General features: G+C 42.6%; 1 protein-coding gene across 1 annotated transcript in view; it reads right to left on the minus strand.

The window, feature by feature from the left end:
* The window catches only part of FOXO1 (forkhead box O1), an 87,449-nt gene extending 62,624 nt beyond the window's left edge, over window positions 1-24,825 (minus strand). The window contains exon 1 of the mRNA XM_033104459.1: window positions 23,740-24,825. Within this exon, the coding sequence (XP_032960350.1) occupies window positions 23,740-24,390 (651 nt within the window). The 5' untranslated portion in view covers window positions 24,391-24,825. The remainder of the gene's footprint in view (window positions 1-23,739) is intronic.
* Between the last annotated feature and the right edge of the window lie 825 nt (window positions 24,826-25,650).

A 25,650-nucleotide genomic window follows, 5' to 3' on the forward strand; every position in this document is an offset into this window, starting at 1 on the left:
CAAATAAAATGTGGTATATACATACAGTGGAATACTACTCAGCCTTAAAAAGAAAGGAAATTCTGTTATATCCTGTATCTACTTGAAGACACTACACTAAGTGAAATGAGCCAGTCACAAAAAGACAAATACTGTCTGGCTCCACTCATGAGGTCCCGTGAGCAGTCAAATCCAGAGATATAAAGCAGAACGGTGGTTACCAGGGACTCGAGGTAGGAAGATCTGAGGAGTTATCGTTCAATGGTAAAGTTTCAATTTTACAAGATGAAAAGAATTCTGGACATGGATGATGACAGTACTTCATGCTATTAAACCCTACACTTAAAAATGATTACGATGGTAAATTTATGTGTATTTTACCACAATTTAAAAAACAAAAGAAAAAAAATCACCAAGAAAAGACAACCCACAGAATCGGAGAAATTATTTGCAAATCATATATATATATATACATATATATATATACACACACACACACACACACATATATATATACACACACACATATATATGGGATTTGTATCTAGACTATATGAAGAGCTCTTAAATCTCAATAATAAAAACATAAATAACACAATTGAAAACCGGGTAAAAGATCTAAATAGACACGTCTCCAAAGAAGATACACAAATGTCCAAAAAGCACATGAGATCGCTCAGCCTCCTCAGCCCCCAGAGAAACGGAAAACACAATCACAGTGAGATACACTTCATAACCACCAGGATGGTTAAAATGAAATAGTAACAGGCGTCATCGAGGATATGGAGAAATTAGAATCCTCATGGTAAGAATGTAAGATGGTGCAGTTACTTTGGGAAAGTCTGGCGGTTCCTCAAAAGATTGAACATGGAGTTACCATATGACCCAGCAACTTCACTCCTAGGTATACACACAGCCAAGGGAAATGAAAATATATGTACGTGTACACACACACACACACACACACAAAATACTGTATAAGAATATCTTAGCAACATTAATTATTCCATTAATTTTTGATGGAACAAAAAGTTGTCTATCAAGTGATAAATGAATAAATAAAACGCAGTGTAACCATACAATGGAACGCTATTTGACAGGAATGAAGTACTGATACTTGGTACAATGTGGATGAACGTGGAAAATGTTACGCTAAGTGAAAGCCAGTCACAAAAAGATTGTATATGAAATTTACATGAAATGCCCAGAACGGTCATATCCATTACAAAAGAATGTAGGTCACTAGTTGGTGGCCTAGGGCTGCAAGCTTGGTTGGTAATGGTTCTAGTTTTCTTTGGGGGGATGATGAGAATGTTCTAAAATGGACTGTGGTGATGGCTACACAATTCTATGGCTATACTAAAAACCACTGAGTTGCACTGTTTCAATTGGCTAATTGAACGGTATGTGAATAATATCTCAATAAATCTATTATGAAAAAAATGAATGTGGATGTCTATCCATTCCATACCTACACGATACCTTAGTCACAGTAACTCTCTGAATGGCAAACGAAAGAATTCACAACTCTCCTTATAATCAATTATAGGAACTGAACTTCCCTCGGCAGCCCACTTGGTACCACTGACCCATGCACACAAAGCAGAACAGCCTGTTGTACAAACACTCAGGGTCATAAAAGAACAGCTACAAAGTACTGTACCATGTAAAGTACTCACGAGGAAGGTTGAAAACGTAACTGAAAAGTTTCCTGTACAGTCTAGGACCTGGCAACAGCCTGTACACATCAAACTGCCCACGTGATAGGTATGTGACAGGACACCAAGGCTTGAGATTCCATAGCTGTGTGATTTTACAGTGAAATTTAAAGAAGGTCCAATTTTTTAGTAAAATTGCCCATGACAAAAGTCCCTTTAGTTTTTCCAACGACACCACAAAGGCTTGCTTAGGGTTGAACTTGCAGAAGACTCAGAAATTTAACTGTTTCATGTCTATACAACTACATACAAGCATTTATAATTATCTCACTTAGACATTAACAAATCTCATTTAGATTAGACATTAACACATGAGCAGTCCTATGTTCAATAAACTAAATATAAGCCTAAGAAGCTACAGGGGAAAACATGTAATTTGTAAGTCACTCTAAGTATATTACTAAGAAATGTGGTGTAGTTTATTTTAAAAAAACGCTACAAATTTATCATTAATTTAGCATATTCACTAAAATCTAAGCCTCTAAACCTAACTCGCATTTATAAGTCATAATCAATTAAGTATATAAACCATCTACATTATGGGGCATCTGGCATTGTTTTACCTGCCTAAAATGAAGTACTACAGACATCATAAATGCTCACAGAAGAGCCTTTCAATCAAGAAACCATAAGGCCCAATTCTAAACATTAAGTAACCCTCCCCCACAAAAAAAAGCGTAGAGAAATACTGGCTCTGAAAAATTCTGTCTCCTCAACTCCTCCCAGGAAAAAGATAAGCAGTAAATTCAAGATAAAATTTTTCTGTAAGCCACAAAATATCTGCAGCTTTATAGAACCATTACATTACAAGCTTCTTTTAATATTTAGGGAAAAATTTAATTACGTATTTCTAATAAAAAGTCCTTTAACGAAGAAGGGCAACTTTAAAGACTTAATTTACAGTTTTATAGTGCAATCCATGGAAACGAGGAGGAAGCAATTTATATATTGCAGAAGCCATTTAAAAAGAAATCACCATGGTTGGTTTTGTTTTTACTCACCTTCATAATCTGTTTTTCAAACACTATTGATATTTTTGAGGTTTATAATCCCTGAATAAATACCCTGTAAAGACGATAGTGAAAATATTTTTACAATTCTTTTAGATAAAAATTTAGAAGATGTCAGTATTGTTTTAGATAAAAATTTAGAAGATGTCATGTCTGGGCAATGCCTTAAACCAAATTTCTCACCTCTAATCACACCTCCCTCTCCAACTGGGCAGGGCGAGTCCCTTCAATAGGACGGGCCTCCGGCCATCAGGCACACCCTCTGACAAGGGTGATGAGTCCTTCGGCCTCCCTTGGGGGCCTACCCTACCCACTCTCAACTCAGGGAGTGGTCCTGGCCACCCAGATGCACTGTACTCTAACGGCTGCCCCCTCCCGGGGGACCCAATATATGTGTAACACACATCCTTGGAAAAAGCAATGGGGTCAGTTAAACCTCTGCCACTCACAACTGCCACAACAAGCTATACACTCCTGGGCAAGTTCTTCTAACTCTGGGTCTCCTGATGATAATATCTACCTTGAAAGATTGCTGTGTGAATGAAATGACATCTACAACAAGCTTAGCACAGTCCCTGGCACCAAGTATAAGCTGAATAAATGACAGTAATTATAAACAATGACAATTCTTGACCATTGACATGTGCCAGGCAGGCACTGTTCTTTAAGCACCTTACATGTATTAACTCACATAGTTCTCATAGTAACCCTCAATCATTATTACCCCAATTTATAGATGAGGAAACTAAGGCACAGAGATTAAGGATTTCATTCACAAGTGGATTCAAAAATCAGAAAGATTCCCAGCTAGACAGTTAGCAGTCCTTTTCGTAGCAGTGGCTATGGATCTCAGCATAAAATCTTACAACTGGTCCAACTCGGGATTTCCCTCTTGACCTGAGTCTTCCTGTCTATCAAATTTTAACCAATTCAAAAAATGCCAGTCTCTTATTTTCTGCCTTTTAAGTATTTGCTCTATGCCAAAATATTGATTATAGCTATCATTTATAAAACACTTCCTAGAACATTTCATGCTTTATTGGATTCTCACAACTTTTAAGAGTTACTATCTACATTTTTCAGATGAGAAAACTACAGCACAGTGAGGTTGACCGCCCAAGTGACAAGGTGCTGAGTGCTAGGGCAGAATTCGAGCCACGCAATGTGACTAGCAAAACCTGAGCTCTTAACCACTCTGGGATACTGACTTCCTCAGCCATTATTAACTCTGTGAGACTATCAGATCTTTGGTTCAGATCGCCTATACTACAAGATTTCAAAAAATTTTTATGTGTATCTGTAAATTAAGTATAGAAGAGATTAAAATTTTTGAAGCACCACACATTAGGGTCATTTGCAATACACATTTGCAATACACAAGTTGCAATACACATTTTTACCAACAGTCCATTACTTAAGTAACAATGACATGCCCTTTTTGACTGTTTTAATTCTTGAAATGTGTTTTTGTGCTAGCATAATTCAGTAGTAGAGAAGAGTGGACTACTACGGAGGATTCTTTCTTTCTAAATTTAGGAACAGCAGGGATTGGTTTAGCTTAGGTTAAATGATAACAGTGGCCCAGACCACTGAAGGACCTGATAACAGGTTGCTCTAGGAAAACATGTCAAGCCAGATGAGAACCTCATCATCACTTACAGAAGACTATTCCAGTGATGTAAGGAAGACATAGTATGAGAGAATAAAATAAATTGTTTTTACATCCTCATCAAGAAAAATGTCGTGTTATTTTCTAAATGTCTGTTTCATGCCCATTATGTAAGGAACTATACTCAGGTTTCCCAGGGACCAGAAAAGAAAAGCGAAGAATTGTGCCCTAAAGAGCCTGCAGTCTGAGGAGAGACAGGAAGCCAAGAGACAAATCCAGAAGAAATTCCAGGAGAAAGTACACCCTTTATGAGGAATCAAAGGAAAGGCAGAGATCCCATTCAACTGGGAGGAAATCAAGAAAAGCTTCATAAAGGAGGTGGCAAAAAAGGTCACGTGGGAGGAGCAAGGACGCACAGCGAGAGTGGAGCGTGACCAATGCCCACTCCATAAAGGTGTGAGGACCGGGCCTGCGCCAGGTGCTTTGCTAGCACACACCCCAGGAACCCAGGATTTCAGAAGGCAGCCACTGTCCTAAGAAAACTCACACTCTCATGACAGTGAGAAGATCTAAAGCAAACTTTATATTCATGCCAAGCTGAGGCCAGAGGGCATAAGAAGTCTCTAAGTTTTGAAGTCACTGAGGGATTTTAATTAACGTTTTTTTTCCATTTTAAAGGGGAAAATATAGGGTAATTTTGTACAGAAAAGGGGAGTGCTGTCCTGAGCATTGCTGAACGTTTAGCAGCAATCCTGGTCTTTCCCCCTCTGGATGCCAAGAGCAATGCCCTCCACCCCCAAAATTTTGACAACTAAGAATGTTCTCCAAATTGTCAAATGTCCCAGGGGAGGGGCGGCAAAACCCCCCAGTGGAGGACTACTGGCCTAGTCTTTTGTACAGCAAAAATGTAGAAATACTTAATTTTTTTTCCTTTTTCCAGTCTATCTGAAAAAAATTCTGCAGATGAAATGGACCCAGGATGGAAGACAGTAGGCTTTGTCTTTTTATGTGGCACCCCCAATCTCTTAGCCCTCACAACAGATGATGAAACCTACACTTAATGCTAACTTGTCCAAAGTTCTGCTAAATTCAACAGTTTAATCGCATTTGGTGACAACACTCAAGGTTCTAAACACTATTGCCCCCAGGAGCCTCTTAAGTAAATGAAAAGTCCATTACTTTAATAAAACAAATATTAATAACCCACTACATAATCCCATGGTAAAATGGCACAAATCCTGTCCATTAGGAACTACTTATTCAGGAAAAATCGAAATGCCACCACTTCACACAAGCAACATGTGCAAAAGCAGTTGAAACAAATCAGCGCGAGCTGACATGATTTTGTAAAGGATATATGGGAAGACATGGAGGAAGAATGTGTTTGGAGCAGGAGCCAAAGCCAAGCAATACCTACCTCTGAAGCCTGGGCTATTGCTGCCTGGAACCACACACACTCTCTCCATGCTTCTTTCAAAGCAAAACCAACCCCTTTCTCTCAGCAAGGGGCGTCCTGGGAGTTACACAGGCCACCCGATGGTCTAGCAAGAAGGGCAGTGTTGGCACCCTACGACTCCCACCACTTCCACGAGGGCTGTCTGGAGCAAGCCCCATGGCCTCACGTCCTTTCCATGCAGCACAGACACTTCCAGAAGGTAAGGGAGACTGACGAGCACTTCATAAAGTCTGGGTGACAGCTTAACTAAGAACTTCACCTCATCCTGTCCCTTAAATGAGGACTCAGAAGCATTCTTGATGTGTAAGCTCACCCCAAGAAGTCTTTTCTGTCCAAATGGGGCCCGTATTTGTTCTATGTGTCAGACTCTCAAGCATCAACAGGCTGAGTCCATCTCCCTGGGAAAGCAGGTCCTTTCCTCCTTCTAAGCAGTATGTGGAGGGGTGACAGAGCCCAGGGCCACCCATTTATCTGGAGAGGAAAACACGGTGCAACTCCTTTTTGCCACACCATGGGACATGACTGGGTCACTTGGTCAGCTCTTCCCAGCTGCTCACCAACCATCATCAACGTACTCCCTCTCAGAGGACAAGAAAAGCTGCTAACCCACAGGCTCACTGTCAAAGTCGTTTTTCATCTTTAAGAGTCTAGTTTACTACTGGACGAGCCAGCAAAACTTCTATCTTAGGACTGTCAGGATGTGCATTAATTGTTTAGATTCTTTTAATTAACTATTTATCTTACTTTTATTTAACCTTTGTATTTCCAGTTTAAATTTAAAGTCCTAGTTTTTTCTCCAAGATTTCAAAGATAACATCTCTCCGATGGAGCAAAGTGAAGTGGTTAAGAGTCAGGTGTACCACAAACTCCAGTGACCTCCTGCTTTCATGACTTACTGTGTAACATTGTGCAAATTATTCAGCTTTGGGCCTCAGTTTCCTCATGTAAGAAATGGGGATAGTAATGATAACTACCTTCGATGTCTATGCAATAAAATAATAAATATTAAGTCTAATTCCAATCCCGTTTTCCTCCCCTAAGTGTAATTAATCAATACTTGCTTGAATCCAATATTCTCTTGAGGAGTGATAGAAAACCACAAACTTCATGTTCATTCCAAACACCTTAATGCTTCTAATGAAAGTGTTTGTTACTTGAAAATGTAAAAAGGCAGGCAAAAAAAAAGAACAAATAAATTATCCGTATTTATACAATCTGCCACTAACATTTGGGGATGATATTTCCTTTCAGGTATTTCACACAATTGGAAATGGAAAGATATTTTCATACAACTGGATCAGTTGCTATACAATTTTGTATTTTCCTTTTTCATATTGCCAGGTATTTTTCAAAATCATCAGAATTTCTTCCGAAACATGAGACAAGTCTCCCCGAATGCCCTTATCAAACCTGCTGCAGAATTACTAGGAAAGATAGGTCTAGTTAGGTGTTTTGGCTCTTTTCTTTGGTTCTGATCTCTGTATTTTTATCTAAAAATATTCCATAAACAAAAAAAATTCAGCTACTCTGAATTTTCAGTCCAGGTATTCAAGTGAGTCCAAGAACTTAGCATTGGCTAATACTAAAATGTCTAATTATACAGCTCACTGCTCTGAGCACCTCAACTTGCCTTACAAGTACCTCCCAGTGGTATCATTAACCCCATTTTACAGATGAAGAAGCTACTACAGCAGTGATGTGACTTCCCTGAATATGAATTATCGGGTTATTCAATCTAGAAACAGAATCCAGGACTCCCAATATTTACCGCAAAATTACAGATCCGGGCTATGCTCATGAGGCTATAAAAAGCAAAAGCTGGAGGGAAGTCTTGAGAGTCTGACATGACCCCAGCATCGGTTCTGGAACACCCGAGTGAGCTAAGGGCACCCTCCCACGGGTGTGAGAGCATATAATCTAACCAAGGATCTCTGCGCATGTTTCCTAGGCACTGGCACTGGCTGGCCAACTATCACTGTCCAAAATTACAGGTGGGGAAGTTGAGACAAAAGGAAATTGAAACACACATTCCCAACAATCTGTGACTAAGACGGGACTAGTCTTCCTCTCCCACCTCAGCTTATCCCACGGGGAGCTACGTAGACAAAGCTTCCGTGTAGACTGGCAAGGAGAGCGGGGACTTTGCTACCTCCGACAGAAAAAGTTACTTGGAGGGGGAGATGAGATGGGAGATGAAAGAAGGACCAATTAGAAGCCACAGGTAGGGTGAGAGCCTAAACCACGGAGCCAGAGAAACAGTCACGGGATCAGATTGTAAGATCTGCAGGAAAGGCCAGAGGGCTGCACCAGCTTACACATTCAGCGCTGGCCTAGGCGCTTTCCGAGTGGTTTAGTGGAGCTTACAGCCCTTGAGTGTTGAATATTGGAGATCTCAAGTCCACAAAGCCTCGTTTGACTGGGTCAAATCTACGTAATCAACAGGTAAAATGTCTACTTATGGAATTATTCACCCAAAACACAGAAGCAGCATTCTCTCTCATCCTTATTAAACCACAAAAACCGTACAACCCTCTGGTTTTAACTCCTTTTACTAATGTGGAGACTTCTCCAGTCCAGGGTCTCATATTCTCCAGGCCAGAAATTAAAATTTAAAACTTCAAAATGTGAAGTCAGCCAATACCACCCATCTCAAAGTTAATAATTTCCACATTTGACACAGATGAAGAAGGAAGGTTGCAGAATCTGCTAAACTAGACTATAGCTAGAGACAGAGTTCAAGATTCACCACGGAAAAGCACAGACACTTTCCTAGCTCGTCAGAACAGCTGACGATAATCCACACCTAGAATGCTGCTGCACAGCTTGATTACTCATCTCGCACCTCCGTGCGGTTCTCCTCCCGAAAGTCAAACATAGGCTAACTACACATCACAACATGGGATGCATTTGGGAGTGCAGATTCAATGGACACTTCTATACACTTCAGACTATCCAGCACTGAAGAGCTACTTCCTTCCCTTCTCTGCCTATTTACCAACACAAACTGATGGTAGTAAAAATGTCTTTCAAGACAGGCAAACACTTCCGTATATTTTAGCTTAAAAGGCTAGAAAACACAGACTTGCTTCCATTTAGCTCACTCCCCTCGCTCTCCTCCTCGTAGATTTCCCCTTAATGGGCCCTGCTCCATGTGGGACTGGCAGCGGGCTTGTATCATGCCCAGTGAGGCACATACCACCATCCTCCAGACACCGTTACAGCCTCACTGGCACCTCTCTTCTCTGTCAAAGGGTGACACCGCATCCAAAAGCTAGCACAGGCTTTCTCAAGCCGCCCTACCAGAAGCATGCACCCCTGGACAAGGGCACCACCATCCCTGCTGTGGACTTCACTGACCATTCTCCATCCACAACACAAGACCTGGTTTTCTGACATGTTAACAATTTATAGAAATCGGAAGTCCTCTGAAGGGCTCGTTACAGAGTTACTACTGGTTAGCTTGGAAAAGAATAATGATGGGAATTGGCTTCATGTACCTGAAGGGGAAATAAATTAAGCTGATTCAATGTAGCTCCCAAATCCAGAACCAGAAGCAAGCTTGGGGAGGTGGGGGCGGGGTGGAAATCCCAGGTGAACACACAGGCTCAATACAGAAATAACTTTTAGCAGTGTGTGAGGTAGTGCATTCTCAAAACCCCCAAATGGCCAAGCAGAGGCTCCTGTATCAGGGGGTAGTCTTAAAATTTGTTCAAACTAAGACTCCAGGATTCTTCATACCTCCTATCACACACAGTTTATAAACCCTTGAGCCAAAACCCAAAAACTGGGAAATAAAAGGGAACGTCCAACAGTTTAAGGTAAGTCCTATACAGACAACTCGTCAGAGTAAATCTACTTGTAGATACTTCTGGATGGGTTGAATCTATGGGAAATGCAGTGAGTGCTCCCAGTGGCCGTGGTTGTGGTGAAGCAGAACACACCAGTAACCAGCAGTGACGTTTAAAAGGAACTTTTCACCTAATTTACATTAACAAGTGGGAGAAATTTATTCAAATCAAACATTTTAAATGAGGGGGCTGAAAATGAGAAAGAAAAAGCAAAGGAGGAGATGAGAAAGTAGGAGGGGGAGTAGGAGATGATCAAAAGTAAGTACCCTTTTAGTAAGAGCCATCTAGATATGTGCCCTCAAAAGCTCAGAAGGCTCCCTGTGGCATTCTTCAGTTAGTGGATAACAGAGAATAGAGCAGACAGACTACAGCCTACATTTTTAACTAATCTACCCTTGGGTATTAGCCTTAGGGAGGAAACGAGAAAACGAATGAACAAAAAGCAAGTCTTTAATGGGTTACAGGGGATCATGATTTTCTCTTTAAAGGAGTTAAGGCAAAAATTGACTTTTGTGACTTTTAAAAGGGAAATACTGTAAAACTCTGGCTTCAAGATTTCTCTCTGCTTCATCAAATTTTAGATATTTGAACTTCATGATGATTCAAAGGGGATAATTTTTGATGGTGGTTCTGATTATATTCAGGAAACAGAACCACACACGTAAACTTTTAGTCATTAGCAGTAAAACCCTCCCCTCTCTCACGGGAGAACTGCAAATTCGGTCCCTTCTGCAGCTTCCTCTGCTGCCGATGGCATACTTACTACTGGTGAAAGCATCACAAACAGACATGACAGGCAGGTTAGTTCTTGCTACCACAGGTTCTTAAACAAAAAACAGTTCAAAGACCCTAAAAAGTCAAGCTAGTCAAAAACTAAGTCCAGGGCCTGCCCGGTGGCTCAGGCGGTTAGAGCTCCATGCTCCTAACTCCAAAGGCTGCCGGTTCGATTCCCACATGGGCCAGTGGGCTCTCAACCCCAAGGTTGCTGGTTTGATTCCTCGAGCCCCGCAAGGGATGGTGGGCAGCGCCCCCTGCAACTAGCAACGGCAACTGGACCTGGAGCTGAGCTGCGCCCTCCACAACTAAGATTGTACTTGACTTGGAAAAACAGTCCTGGAAGTACACACTGTTCCCCAATAAAGTTCTGCTCCCCTTCCCCAGTAAAATCTTTCAAAAAAAAAAAATAAATAAGTCCAGATCAAAAAAATAAATAAAACTAAATATTACAGCATTTTCTTAGTAGGCTGCACTAACTACTTTTGTAGGCTCAGACTCCTATAAAAAGCACGCCAATTAAACCACACCCAGCAGAAATAATACCCTCTTTGTGTATTCCAATTTTACTTTTTTCCTGTCTTCCTCCACCTCTGGTTGAAACTGTCCAGTGTGTATTCCCCATACTATCACAGGAAACAAAGCAAGGGAATTCCATTTAAATTGAAGGATGTCAAATTCCCAGGCATAGCCAAGCAGAATGTCAAAGTCATGCCCCATATTTGGCCCAACAAAAATACTATTAATATATTGACATTTATAAATCCAAAAGCTATAACCTCATGAAAACGATGGAAAAGGCATTAAATTCAAAAGTTTGTAAGCCTTCAGAGGTATGCTGTCCTAGTGACAGTCAAATTCATTTGCACAATAAATGTGGTCTGACAAGTCATTATGCTCTTATCAGTGAGATCTGAGGTGATGGGCCCGGTGCAGGAAGGTGGCTGCTGACTTGTTTCAGGCCAGAGAAACAAGATAGCAGCCTGAGGGGAGCACGGACATCTCACCAAGAGTGACGAGCTTCTGTGCAAAAGGCAGGTCACCCAGGGACTTGAAAGTCTGCTTAATAAAATTCAACGTCATTTTTTAAAGTGGGTCCCTCAAATGGTCTCAGCAAGCCACCCAGAAACAAGCTTAAGAAAGCAGGTAACTAAAGGGGTGAGGGAGTCTCCCTTACAAACCCCACGGGTGTATTCCCAGTTAAGGATCACAGAATTTAGCAGTCATGCGAGGAATCCCTCAGATGCGTTCATTACCTTAGTATCTGAAATGTTTTAAGTTTTCATTTTATCCTGCTGACTTCATTACTTCTTTCTCCTAGTCCCCTTTCAGTTACGTGAAACACAAATGGGGGTGGGGAGTGTAAATGAGGCTTAATTGGAGCCCCTGAGCTGTCAATCGCAGTGAAACAGATCTCAGCGCACGACTTCTGTGATTCAATGTGTTGTCATTTTTCTCTTCTTGCCTTTTATATAAACACAGGTGGAAGTCTCCGTTAGTCTAAGAGCCATAGCCATTAACAGCTTGTCTTTGATTAAAATGTGTCCACAATTTCATCCCAAAAGAAGTAGGGTCTTTCTATGAATATATTCAACATCTGACATAACTCAAGATCATTTACACTGTTCAATGGGATCACATGGCACAATATTTTTTAAATTTTTCTTAGAAATACAATTCGTAAGGCATTCAATCAAATGATAATAAATTCTGAAATTGACCTCAAACATGCACCAGCCCAGTTTGTGGAGAAAAAACACTCAGCATAAATATGGGCTAGATCTGTATATCAATACAATATTCTCTCCATTTAATTCTGTATCTCACACACCCTTCCTTTTCACTTAAGATAAAGCAACCACACTAATGATGCAATAGTACAAACTTTAATATTCAAACTATTTAATAAATGGCTTGAAACTCAATTAAAATTCAACAGATTGCTTTAAAAATTCTTACTTCTGAGTTAGACACTACAATGAGAAATTCAGATCATGAAGAAGCGCAGTCTCTGAAAGGGTGACAGACAATGGGGGGGCCAGTCCTCAAACACTGAAGAGCGGGCAGGGTAATTCTTGAAGCTTGTGACAACCATGCTTTTAAATTTTTATTGTGCTAGCCCGAGTTCTGCTTTCCTTTTATTTATTTTCTTTAGTATGTTCTCAGTGATTATCAAAGGTATTAAAATAGCATTTCAAGAAATATAAAGCACCTTAAAGAAACATCCCAGGAATACTGGAATATAATATTATAGGACTACTACAGAGAAATGTGGTCACATCTGGGGAAGTATCCATTACAGAACAAAAACGGGATGTAAATAGCATCAAAACATAGCTAATTACAGGAATTTTTAACTCTAGTTAAAGTTTCCTTAGCATTAATTTTTTTGTAATTATCCCAAACACTTCAGAAGAGGGAAAAAACAGCAATAAACCATTTCGGTGTTCTCTTCTACAATGTAAAGCCATCAAACACTGTTTAAAATCAGTATTTGGGCCAGCCTGGTGGCTCAGGCGGTTGGAGCTCCGTGCTCCTAACTCCGAAGGCTGCAGGTTCGATTCCCACATGGGCCAGTGGGCTCTCAACCACTAGGTTGCCAGTTCAATCCCTGGAGCATCCAAGGGATGGTGGGCTCCGCCCCCTGCAACTAAGATTGAACATGGCACCTTGAGCTGAGCTGCCTCCTGGATGGCTCAGTTGGTTGGAGCAGGGGCTCTCAACCACAGGGTTGCCTGTTCAACTCCCGCAAGGGATGGTGGGCTGTGCCTCCTGCAACTAGTAACAGCAACTGGACCTCGAGCTGAGCTGCGCCCTCCACAACTAAGACTGAAAGGACAAGAACTTGACTTGGAAAAAAGTCCTGGAAGTATACACTGTTCCTCAATAAAGTCCTGTTCCCCTTCCCCAATAAAATCTTTAAAAAAAAAAAATCAATGTTTTAAATAGAATCTCGAAGCTTGCATGTTAATACAAATGCATATAGTATTTAATTATTATATATTTAATACATACTTTATATATATAAATAGAAATCTAGGTCCTACAAAATTCTATTTCATGAATTCTAAAGGGTTCAAGAAACCACCTTGGACACACAGGTGACAAAAGAGAATGAGTACAGGAATCTTCCACATTCAATATATGCCAATGTCATAATGGACCACTAAAAAAGTTAAATTCTCAAAAGATTGGAGAGAGACCAATTCAGTCACACAGATTGCACAGAACTCTCAGTAGGATGGTCCAAGTTCTGCCACCTTCCCTCTGCTGTCTCCCCCTCAGCCACCTTCAGAGCAGGCCATGCGGAGAGGGAGGTCCCCTGCTGCCGACAGGTGATGGAATAATTGCCTTAAGGTAGCTGGGTTTCTCCTCCATTCCAACCACAGGATGGCAGGCTGAAACCTGACACTGAACCCACACTGGTATGACAAATTGATGATTCTGCAAATTAAGCTTCAGAATAAAGAAACTACATTATCTCTGATACAAAATTATGGTGACTGAATGCACCTATCTTGATGCATTTATCTTGATGCAACCCTACACTTCAGGTTATATGAAAATAGCTGGGGAAAAAACTTCTTTCATATCAAAATAGTACAATAAAATCCACATTTGCCCATCACTACCTCAAGAATCTGCCAAAATAAGAGCCTTTAACTAAACCATATGCAAACCATTTCGTTTGACCTCACTTCCAAGCAACTGGACAAGTCTGAAGTAGTTGATAATTTACTTGTATAGATCATTCCCAAATATTTATGTAATCATTTTGTTTTCTAGCTTTTGAAGGACACACAATATTTACAAGCCCAGCTATTACAGAATCCAATTATAATTTATCTTTCCAAACTGGATTTGGAATCTAAATGCATTTTTCCGATGCAGAATGAAAGGTGAGTCCTTTTCTCTCTTACCTCACCACCACTGCAAAGATAAAGATCCTTCCATTGTCTGCAGGGATTTCTCAGACAAGATGGGTATTCCTCTTCAAGCCACCCCTTGCAAGCTTCTGGGCCTTGGTACAGGTGGAAGAAAAGCACTAATTTTCTGGATTTAAAAGGAAAACTGGTATGAAGGCTGGGGGAGAGTTTGAGGAGGCAAAGCTAAGTATCTCCAGGCCTCAGGTAACTACTGGGAGAGATACCAAGCTATGCACAAGACCTTTATCTTCCCACAAAATCCAAACTGGTTCTCCTCTTCTTCCTTCCTTCATTAGGCCTCTTTCCAGGCAGGTGTCCAAACAAGACTTAGAGGGTTAATCGTGCTCTTTGAGACTTTTTTACTAGTTACAAAGTGCAACCCACTGAGGAGCTCCCCTTCCCCAGGCCAGGTTCGTTTAGCTACTTTCAAACCTTTAGGTCAGCAAAGCAGTACTAGAGGCCTCGCCGGGCAGCACAGAGGCGGATCTGTAACAACTTCAGAATCAGGGCTGTAAACAGAAAAACATTTTTCTTCTCAACTCTGATGCCTATCAAATCTAGTATCAGAAAAGTAGAGATTCACAAAATCATGGCAATTTTCCAGGCTTGTGAGAAATGGCAATTGAGAAAAATCAGTTTATCCAAGAAATGTGTTTAATCAAACAAGAAAACCAGTGGAAACAGGTCATGCCCTCTTCCTGCCCCCGCCCCCCCCCCACTCTCATCACAGCTCTGCTTTAATCAGACGAGTTGAGCAGCTTCTTCATAGCTTTTAAGATTATGGAGTTTGGCATTAAGATCAGTTCTATAACTTAAGCCACACAAAGAACGACACTGTAATTCAGACAAATATCATCTGGGGGAAAATTAATCACGGCAGAAAAAGATTTCTTTTTTAGGTCTCAAAGATCCATACAGAGATGTTGAAAGCAAGTCCCACTGTAAAAGGGGCATGTATGTGCTGGCAGGGTGTGTTGAGGAGGCAAAGCTAAGTATCTCCAGGCCTCTGGTAACTATTGGGAGAGATACCAAGCAAGGACTTGTTGGAAGTAACAGCACATCCCAGGTCACAGATGCCACATGCTTTCGAGGTGAAATTCTCTTCTAAGGCAGATGTACCACTCACTCACTGTCCCTAAGAATTAAAGGACCCCTGTGACTTAGTGTCAGTAGGAAAACGCTACCTTGGTAGAAATAACCTGTCCTCCAGCAGACCTACAGGTTCACGCCTGACTCTCCTCCCAGAAGGAGGTAAGACCCAATACTTCTTCCCTTCAATATTAGACTCAAAATGAGACACAAGTTGAAGGCTGACGATGTTCTCTACCTCTATTTATGGAATGAAAAGAGCACAGAGCTGCAATATTGAACTTCACTCGCTCTATGAACACTAACAGTGGGGAAAACTTAAGTTGGCGAATTCCATATTCTTTTCTAGTTGGTTTGACTAGTTTATCGTGACATCATTAGCAATCACACAAGTGTACTTTGAAAGCTATTTTGTTCCTGTAGAAGATAACTTACAATCTAATAAACAGTAGTGAACTATTCAGTCTACTTTTGTTTCACTGTCCCCCAGCCCTCCTCCTGCAGAGTATCTTTTAAGTAAAATGCAGTCTGCTACTATAGTAAAATAGCTTTCTACATATCTTCAACACTTATTTCTAAAATGGCTAATAAGTTTAATAAATTTGTATTTGTGCCTTTTGATGATGTCACAGTACAGTTTTTGTTGCATAAACCTTTTAGTTCACCATAAGCTAATCAGACTCACTCTGAGTATTGTGAATACACTCAGTTACAACTGTTTGCTTGGCACCAATTCTGGGGTTAGCCTCTCCAAATTTAACCTCCTCGGGATCTGTTGAAGCATCTCATTATAACTGTCTTTATTTCTGTACTTGGGTTAGTGGATACAGATCTATTACAATGAAAGAGCTATCCAGGATATCTAATATTTTGCTAATGCGATTATTAAAATTGATATTTATATTTTAAAGCATCTTTTTAAACCAATATAACTTTCCATAGCAACTGCCTTAAGTATATTTTAAGGTTGCTAACTTCAACTTCAGAATTTCTCCTTTTTCAAAAAAACAAGAATTATGTTCAAGAGTGATCTTTCTTTCTTTGAATCACTCTGCTCCTAGGACACTGGGCAGAAAGTTAATTTTAAAGAACAGAACAAGCAAAAAGCTAAATATTTTGTAAATGCTTACTATTCATATTAAGTCAATTACATAATCTGTACCAAATTCTCTACGTCAGTTTTAAATCAAATGCAGTACACTACTGGCTTTAAATTGTATTCCGTTTAAGTCTCTGTATTTACACATAAGTTGCAAAAAAACTAAAAATACAATCCTATTTTCATAAGTTCTTACATTACAAAAACAAAGGTACAATTCCATAGAAAAATTTGGTCTTATAACACAATATTACTTTCACAATAAAGCCCAAGTCCAGTCTGACAAGGCTCTCCTACCTATACTTCTCAAACGCTATGTATTCCATCGATCACTCAGAGAAACTGACACTTTCCCTATTTTCATGCCTTTCTGAATGTTAGTCCATCATTCCAAAACTAAATTTAAAAAATAAGATGGATTGATGGATAGAAAAATGGATGTGTCAATGGATAGATATATGGTAAAGCAAGTATAACAAAATGGTAGTAGTAACAAAATAGCAAAACTAGGTGGTAGGTATACACCGTGTCCGTGTCCGTGTCCGTGTCCTTGTTTCCCCGCCGGGTCTCATATTAATTTTTGCTCCAAAAGATACATTAGGGCTTATGTTCAGGGGATGTCATCATGAAAAATCATGGTAGGGCTTATAATCGGGGAAACACAGTATGCGTGTGCAATGTAGATAGAATTCTTTCAACTTTGCTGAATGTATTAAAGATTTTATAATGAAATCTTGGAGAATAACATCCCATTTTCAAGACCCACCTCAATGGCCAACACAGAACTCCACTTTTCTCAAAGGCACTTAACCCTTTCTACCAAGTATCATAGTTATTTACATGTCACTATCCTAGTTTGATTCCTTTCTCTATCATTCAAATGTATTTAGTACATCTTACACAATAGTCATTCAATAAATGGGAAAAAATACTTTGACCATCTCTTGAAAATAACAATCACTGTTCTTTAGTTATACTACTAAAAAAATTATTCTCGCATAATAGACTGTGATCATGCTGAATACACAGGAAGCAGAAATATAAAAGGTTAATGTTTAAGAAAAAAATACTTTCTCCAAGCATATATTTAAAATATAACTGAGGCACTAAAACATGCGGGCATTAAAGTTAAATTACCATACACAGCAGCATGAATTAAGAGATTACCAGGCATTCACTCAGAGAACGCAAAACAACGCTTTCTTGCACAAGCCAAGAATGGAAGCTGATTGAGCCTTGAAGACTAAGCAAAATGTGTGGAATTTCCAGTAGACACACAGGTGACCCAAGTCCTGGGGGTAGGATGGTCTAGCCCGAAATAAGAGCAAACCTAAGGGAATGGTTAGAGGCTGGGAAGGGCAAGTCTTCTTTCTCAAACTCTGAAAAAGAAGAGTTAACAGACGTAGGGACACTGAACACCCTAAGAAGAAAGTGAAGACGACATCCAGGTTTGAAAACTAGGGAAAGGGCTAAGTAGACCATCAACCAAATCAGGGAAGTCAAGATAGGCCTCTCATCTGAGAGGAAGAAGAAATACAGTATGCTTGGGTTTAGACATGTTGAATTTGAGTTGAAAGTGGGACATCCATGGCCTTTAGGTAACTAGAGACATAGGACTAGAGGCGTAAGGTCATCTAAAATAGGACCTGAGAAAAAATCCACAACTAGCCCTAAGGTATGCTCACGACTGACCACAGGAAAAGGAAAACCGATGAGTGAACAACTGGAGAAGTCAGAATGAGGGGTGAGGATCAGGACAGTGCAATGCAACCGAGTCCAAGAGAAGAAAATATTTCTACAGATGGGGTGGGTCGCCACAAAATGAGAAAGGGAAGACTGAGACACTCCCCTGCCAGCCTCAGTGATTTACGGACCAGAAAGAGCAGCTTCAGCAATCACTGAAACCCAGAATTGGGGTCTACAGAAGCTTATCACGAAACTCTGTCTCACTGTATTTTTTTCCTATGATGAATATGGCCTGAAATAAAGGACACATGTTGACTATGTCCTTAAGTAATGCATTAGTGTGCAAATTCACTAAATAATAAACTATAAAGGTGCTGCAGAGTTAGCACTATAATTTTATTTGGCTTAACATCAAAACTACTTTTTTTTTCTTTAAGCTTCTATCAAAGCTATATAAGGATAGATGGAAAAAGAAATTTTAAAAAGGACAGTGGTCCAAATGCCTTAAGTGACAAGAAAAACTCAACCCAAGACTCAATATTTAGAGTGCTTAACCCACAAGTTGATAAACCATAGGTAAACTGAGCAGACTAAATTGGGATGCCAGCGGGAAAACGTATTTTTAAAAGGTTGACCACATGAACTCACCAATGCACAAAATATATTATGTTTCATATGTTCCTTACAAATAACAAGGAGTAATTCTCTGCAAAGAATTTCTGTGCCACTGACTTGAGTTTTATTAGTCCTTATCGGGAATTAACAAAAAACAGAGAATTCTTCCATACTTTAGCTCGTTTGTATACAATATATCCATTGGAATGCAAACCTGCATCCCTTAGACACCAAAATAAATATTTTTTTCAAGTTCACCTCGTCCTCTGTTTCACAATTGAGAACAACCACACCAACTTCAGAATTTTGTACGCATTGAAAAAAGGTGGTTATCTGACCCAAGGGAGGTCCCAGGAGTTTGGGGAAGTTTCTGAAATTGTTTCTATGAAGGCCAAAGCAAATCTTGGACTGCAAAGAAGCAGCGCTGAATCCACTCTGTGCTCACTGATAATCTGTACAATTGCAAACTCCTTTGCTCTCTCCAATCACCATGGGGTTTATACTGGCTTTCCAGGAGGATTCCAGGAAGCCCCAAAGTTTCGGTACACACAGACTAAAAAACTGGCCAGTAAATTCCCATGATGCCAGGGTCCTGGATTGTTTCCAAGGGTAGAATGTTCCAGAAAAATACAAATAGTTCAGGCTTCACAAAGAAATACAGAGAGCTGCTCTCCTAGAAAGTTATATGGAATTGCAGTTTAGGAGCTTGGTTGAAGAGGTGAGAATACAAGGACTGGCAAAACGTTTCCAGCCTATCACAGATTCTAAGCTAACCACTGAGTATTCTTTCCCCTCATCCTCATTTCAAATGTCTGCTCAGATTCCCTGCGAAGCGCATGACATCTAGCAATATTTGTGTCCACTGCCAATGCAATAGTCTTTCAGTAATTTCCAGAAGGTCTCGACAAACGTTAAAACTTTTTTTTAAAGTTTACGTGAGAATTTTGAAACCTTTCTTTCAAATACTAAAATGTTTGCCATTTTAAAAAAAAGCTGAGTGTCATTCAAAAATAGAAGCCACCTCTCCCGCCATCTCTCCAAGGATTTGCCACAAAAACACAGGTAAAATAAAATTAAAGTTCTTATGAGTCTCAATTAAGATATTCATGTTTGACATCTATTTTAGAATTTCTGAACAAAATCTCATCATAAGACAAATTCACATCAGTCCCACACACTTTTCAGCCTTTGCAAATAAGATACCACACTTGGCTATATAATCCCATTCCCCATTTTTTATTCTCTTTCCTCATGCTCCCTTCAAATACATATATTGCAATTTTCACCCAACTGTAAGAAACGTGTTCCTTAAGGTAATTTCAGTAACAAACTAGAAGTCAGCCTCACCAGAATTTTTTAAGTCAAATGTGACTGTGCAGCAACAAAGCAGCCATTTTCCTGCCATGGGATCTCTGTGGCAAAATTACTCACCTACAGATTAAAAACTCCAATTACAGAACAGATACGAATTTTAAAATGCAAGAAGCGGAGTACAGCATTAGAAACAGAAACAGTGGAAATGTAATGGCTATGTGCGATGCCAGAGGGATAGTGGATGGGGAAGGGGGGTTATCACTGTGTGAGGGATATAAAAGATAAATGTCTAACTATTACATTGTTTTATGCACCTGAAACTAATAAAAAATGTTATTAAAAAAAAAGAAAATACACTCTCAGTTCACAGACCAAATTTAAGAAACGTCATTCCAAAATAAAGACTATCTGAGATATCTTATAATAAAACAATTTAAATCTTTCTTTTTTAACATGTGTTGAATCTTATTGTTGAAGCATTCTTTTAACCTAAATTAAATATTCCAAATAATATCAAACAAAAAAGAAGAGTCAACTCAAAACTACCATTAAAAAACAGAGAGAGAGCCAAAGGTCACAATACTACTTCCCAAGCTCTAGAAAGTTTTCTATGTGAAAAAAAACAACAGGTCATGGAAATGAAGTTTCACTATTTATAAATACTGAACATGGTTTAAAAGATCCCGGGTTTTCCAAAAGTCTTAGCTTCCACTTTGTGTGTAACCTTATCGACAGTTCTAGCCAATATTAAAACAAGTGTAAAGCAGATGTAAGGTACCATCCCAACAAATACAAAATGCATGTCCCGAACATATAACCAGTATTTAAGGAACTAGAAGTTTTTGAACTCTTTAACAGCTTTTCAACTATTTTGTATAATACTATGTAAATGACTTTCAAATTCTCAAGCAGGCCCCAGGAAGTAAAGCACAAGAAACTATATTTAATTAAAGATTCAGTAGAATTCCCAGTAGTAAATCACAGAAATACTTAGTTCCAAAGCAGCCTCTCCTCAGGCTTAAAACAGTTAACTTTTGGTTGATTTGCATTTTAGAACTGAATTTTTTTAAGCTGAAAGTCATAGTAAAATTTATTCCTTTTATGAATCTTTAAAACAGGAGTCTTTCAGATCTGAGAGTGAAACTTGGTTTTAACAAGTAACTCATTTTTATGAAAACTCTAACCAGAAAACTAGTTATGAGTTAGAACACTTCATGTCGTTTTTCTTCTTCTTAAAATACCCTTTTACTCAAAGTGAAAATGCACTTGCTGTAATCTGTCTTGCTCCAACTGATGATTACACCTGAAGCATTCACTCAGAATGCAGCCTGCTGCGTCCTTAAAGCCCCACTGGGTTTCTACTGGGAGCTGCCACTGGGCCTCCAAGTTTGGACAGATAATCCTTACTGACACTTAATGGATCTGCTAGCTCTGTTAAATGATTTTTTTTTAATAATAAAATTATAATTGCATTTGAGAAAAAACTTAGAACAAGTATGAACCTAATAAAAAATGGTTGGGGCACTGATTTAGCCTTAGAATCTATTTTTTTAAAAAACACTAAATCTTAAAAAGTTTAAGTTATATTCCTATTTTAAGAATATCCTGATTTAAGACCATTTGGGAGGCAAAAGTAAAAATAATCCCCAAACTGTGCTTTTCTCCACCTTGAAAGAAAGGCACTCCAGCAAGCTTAAATAGGTTGTATCCATTTCCAAGGACATAAAAGAATGGTGTAAAGTACACACTGTACTTTGAATGCCAAAAAAAAAAAAAAAAGGATTTTTTTTTAAATGGCAAGTGCTTTATCATAGCTCAAGTAGGATCCATAAATGAGCAAGTCACTCAAATACTTAAATTCAAATGTTAAGTAAAATTGGATTTGGCAGGGAATCCCCACTTTGTGACTTAAAAGAATATATATTGAGATTGCAGTGAGGCTCTTTACCTTTTTTAAAAACACTTGGTAAAATAGCATGTATGCCTAGTAATGAGGTGCTAAGTGCTAACTTTACTCTAAAACACACTTTGGAAAAAATAAAATCCTGGCTCCTCCAAGAAACTTAAATACGATGTGAATTACTTAAACTTTTTGACACAATAACCACAAGTATGGCAGTGTATGTAAAACAACCTTGGTGTAACAACTGCGCCAAGATTATGCTGTACATAAAGATTATGATTAATTTTACTATGCTGTACAGTCAGCATGAGAGGTGACGAAGGAGTCTGGCTCAACCAGAGAATCTTAGCATCAATACCTCCACCTGTGCCTGAGAAACTGTCAGCTTTAGGAGGCCTGAAGGCAAATGGACCCTGGGTAACCGTCCCGAGAGCCCGTCCTCTAGAGGGGCCGCAGACCTTCACCTGGAGGTAGGAATGTGACTGCCCCCACCGTCTCTCCGGGTCTCTCTGAATGGCAGAAAAGGCCAGAAGCGCCTCATCTGCAGTCCTGCCGTGAAGGCAGGAGAAGGTCCCTGCCGGGTCCCCAGATGCGCACATCCATTCCAACGCCTCCAAAACACTTATCTCAAAGCCCCCGGCCTTGGCCCTCGGATCTCTACATCTCCGTTTTCGGTAACACTGAGGGGGCAAAGCGAGAGGGTACACACGTACCCAGCCCTGGTCACCCAGAGGAGCCTCGCCGTGCCTAATTAAAGGCCTCGGACCAAGGGCGAGACCAACTTTGGGGGCACTTCCTTGCGTAGAGAAGTGCCCGCCGCAACGCCCGGCAACCGGGCCTTAAGCTGCTCACCGCCAGGACGCGCTGGCCCTTTAAAGGCGCTCGCTTCCTGCACCCTCGGCCCCTCCCTCGCCACCGCCAGCTCCCGCCTCCGCCCCCGCCGAGGGTCACACTTGAACTTTAACTCGCCCGGCACGGCCGGACGCCGCAGCTCTGCTGGCGGTGACCATCCCTTTGCACGTGTTGGATGAGATACCTCGGGCTTGGAGCGCCGGGTCCCCTGAACTCAAGGCCACCACGGATAAAATCAATACAAAGCAAAATGCACACCGGCCTCCAAAAACTGCACGGCCAGCCCCCACGGGCCGGCCCGCGCCCTGCTTCTGCCCTCCACCTGCAGCCCCATCCCCCGCTGTGGGGGTGGGGGGCTCAGATGCCCCTCGCCGTGCCCACCAGGGCCAAGCACAACGGAAACGGCTCCCCGGCTCGGCCCAAGGGGGCGGAAAGGAGCCGGCCTCACCCGCGAGGTCCTGGAGGAAAAGGAGCTGCGGCAGGAGTCCACACCGGCCGTGGGGGAGCACCTCCCAGTGAATCACCTTCTTTTACCGGCGAAATTTTCTGCCCGCTGATGTCACTTCTTGTACTTTTTTCACTCCCTCAGTTTCCAAACGAGCCCGTGCCCCGTCCCACTCCAACTCGCATTTGAGCGCGCGCACACTTATTCCAGTCCCCCAACCCGTCCCAAGCAAGCCCACAACCTATATCTGCCACTTCTCGCCTGCTCCCTGCACGCGCTGCTCGTGTGCCCTGCACTTTCAGGACAAGGAAACTTGCACAGCCACCCCCTCATCTGCCCTACTCCGACCTCAAGTGCCGGCAGAGAAGTCCCTGCGCCCCCTCCTCCATCCGACCATGTGCCCCAAGACCACTCACCTTCCAGCCGGCCGAGCTGTTACTGTCTCCCTTATCCTTGAAGTAGGGCACACTCTTGACCATCCATTCGTAAATCTGCGACAGTGTGAGCCGCTTCTCCGCGGAGCTCTCGATGGCCTTGGTGATGAGGTCTGCGTAGGATAGGTTGCCCCACGCGTTGCGGCGGGACGAACTACTCTTGCGCGGCTGCCCCGCGAGAGGCCCCGCGGCGGCCGGGGGAACAGGCGGGTGCTGCGACAGCGGCCCGGGAGGCGGGGGCTGCGGCGGCGCTGGGTGCAGGCAGCCCGCCTCCGGGCCCTGGAAGTCCCCGCACAGCCCCCCGGTGGCGGCAGCTGCGGCGGCCGCCGCCGCCGCCACCGCGGCCGCCGCCGCGGCCGCCGCCACGGAGCCGGGCGCCTGCTGGAAGTCCCCGCTCTCTTCCAGCAGGCTCAGGTTGCTCATGAAGTCAGCGTTGACAGCAGCCGCCGAGGCCGAGGGCAGGCCTGCCGCGGCGTCGGGGTTGGCGGCCGCGCCGCCCGACGGCGCCGGGCTGGAGGTGGCCGAGTTGGACTGGCTAAACTCCGGCCTGGGCAGCGGCCAGGTGCACGAGCGCGGCCGCGGAAGCGGCTCGAAGTCCGGGTCGATCTCCACCACCTGGGGCGCTTCGGCCATGGTGACCCCCGCCCCTCCCCCAGCCGCGGTAGAGCCCAGGGGTAAAGCGAGGCACTGGGGGCCAAGGAGAAGAGGGCGCGAAGAGCCCGTCCGAGATTGGTGGGGGGTGGGGGCGAAGTCTGTGCCGCCGGCGGATGGAAACCGGGAGGAAGGCGCGGTGTAGTGGCAGCGCGAGCCCAGAACTTAACTTCGCGAGTCCATCAACATCTAGGCTCCTCCGAGTCCGCTGCACCGACGGGACGGCTGACCAGTGTCGCCGGGCCCGGACAGCGCCGGCGCCGCGCTCCTGCTGACAGGGCCCGCGGACCGGAGGACGGACCGACGCCGCGAGCCGCTCGCTCTCCCGGGCGGCGCGACTGCGGTGCTGCTGCCTGTTGAATGTGGCGGCGGCGGCGAAGGCTGCAGCTACTACGCGGCCTCCCGACTTACGGGATCTGCCGCCACCCCCCGCCCGCAGCGGCGCGCACGCCGGCCCGCCCCTGACTAACAGCCCGGGCGGCCAATGAGCGCGCGGCACCGCCGCCCAGGCAGCCAGTGGACGAGGTCCTGGGCGGGGGCCGATTTTCCACCGGGAGGTGGCAGTGAGTTGGTGGGGGGTAGTGGGGTGTTTTTCTCTTTCACACACTCTCTCTTTTTATTTTTATTTTGGATGTCTTATTTTCTGGTAATTCTCAAATGTTTCTGTGAGTCTCTCGCCCGTCTCAGTATTTGATTGCTAGGAGGCAAAAGAGCGTGGAGGCGGCGGCGACACTTTGTTTACTATTGAGGAGCAAAGCCGAGTACTCTGGAAGCACCCGTGGAAGAAGTCGCTCACTTTGTCTCGACCTCCGCTCCGAGCCCAAAGTGGAGTGAAGCTCCACTTTGGGGATGTGGGACACGCAGAGCTCTGGGGGCGCTGGGTGGGTGGGCGGAGACGACCTCGCGGAATTCTACTCAATAAATAGCCCAGCTCTGGGCTCCACCCACGGTTTCTTTGCAAAGAAACGTGGGGCAGTCGGTGGGTTTTGTTTTGGTGTTTTCTTTCTCCGTGATCTTTCAAGTCGTCCTGCCCCGGCCACGGTCGCACAGAGGGCCCCGGGCGCCGGGACCCTGGCGGTCAAATCCGCGCGACGAGCACCCTCCCACCGCCTCCGCGCCCGGAACCCACCTGTCCGCACCCCTTAACTGAGCCTCTGCAGTTCGCTCTAGCCCGGGGCCAGTCGCCCAGCCCGGCAGCCACTATCCGGATTCACTCACTCCATTCTTGACCTAAAAGGCTAG

This window comes from Rhinolophus ferrumequinum, chromosome 4 (genome assembly GCF_004115265.2).
Source record: "Rhinolophus ferrumequinum isolate MPI-CBG mRhiFer1 chromosome 4, mRhiFer1_v1.p, whole genome shotgun sequence".
NCBI lineage: Eukaryota > Metazoa > Chordata > Mammalia > Chiroptera > Rhinolophidae > Rhinolophus > Rhinolophus ferrumequinum.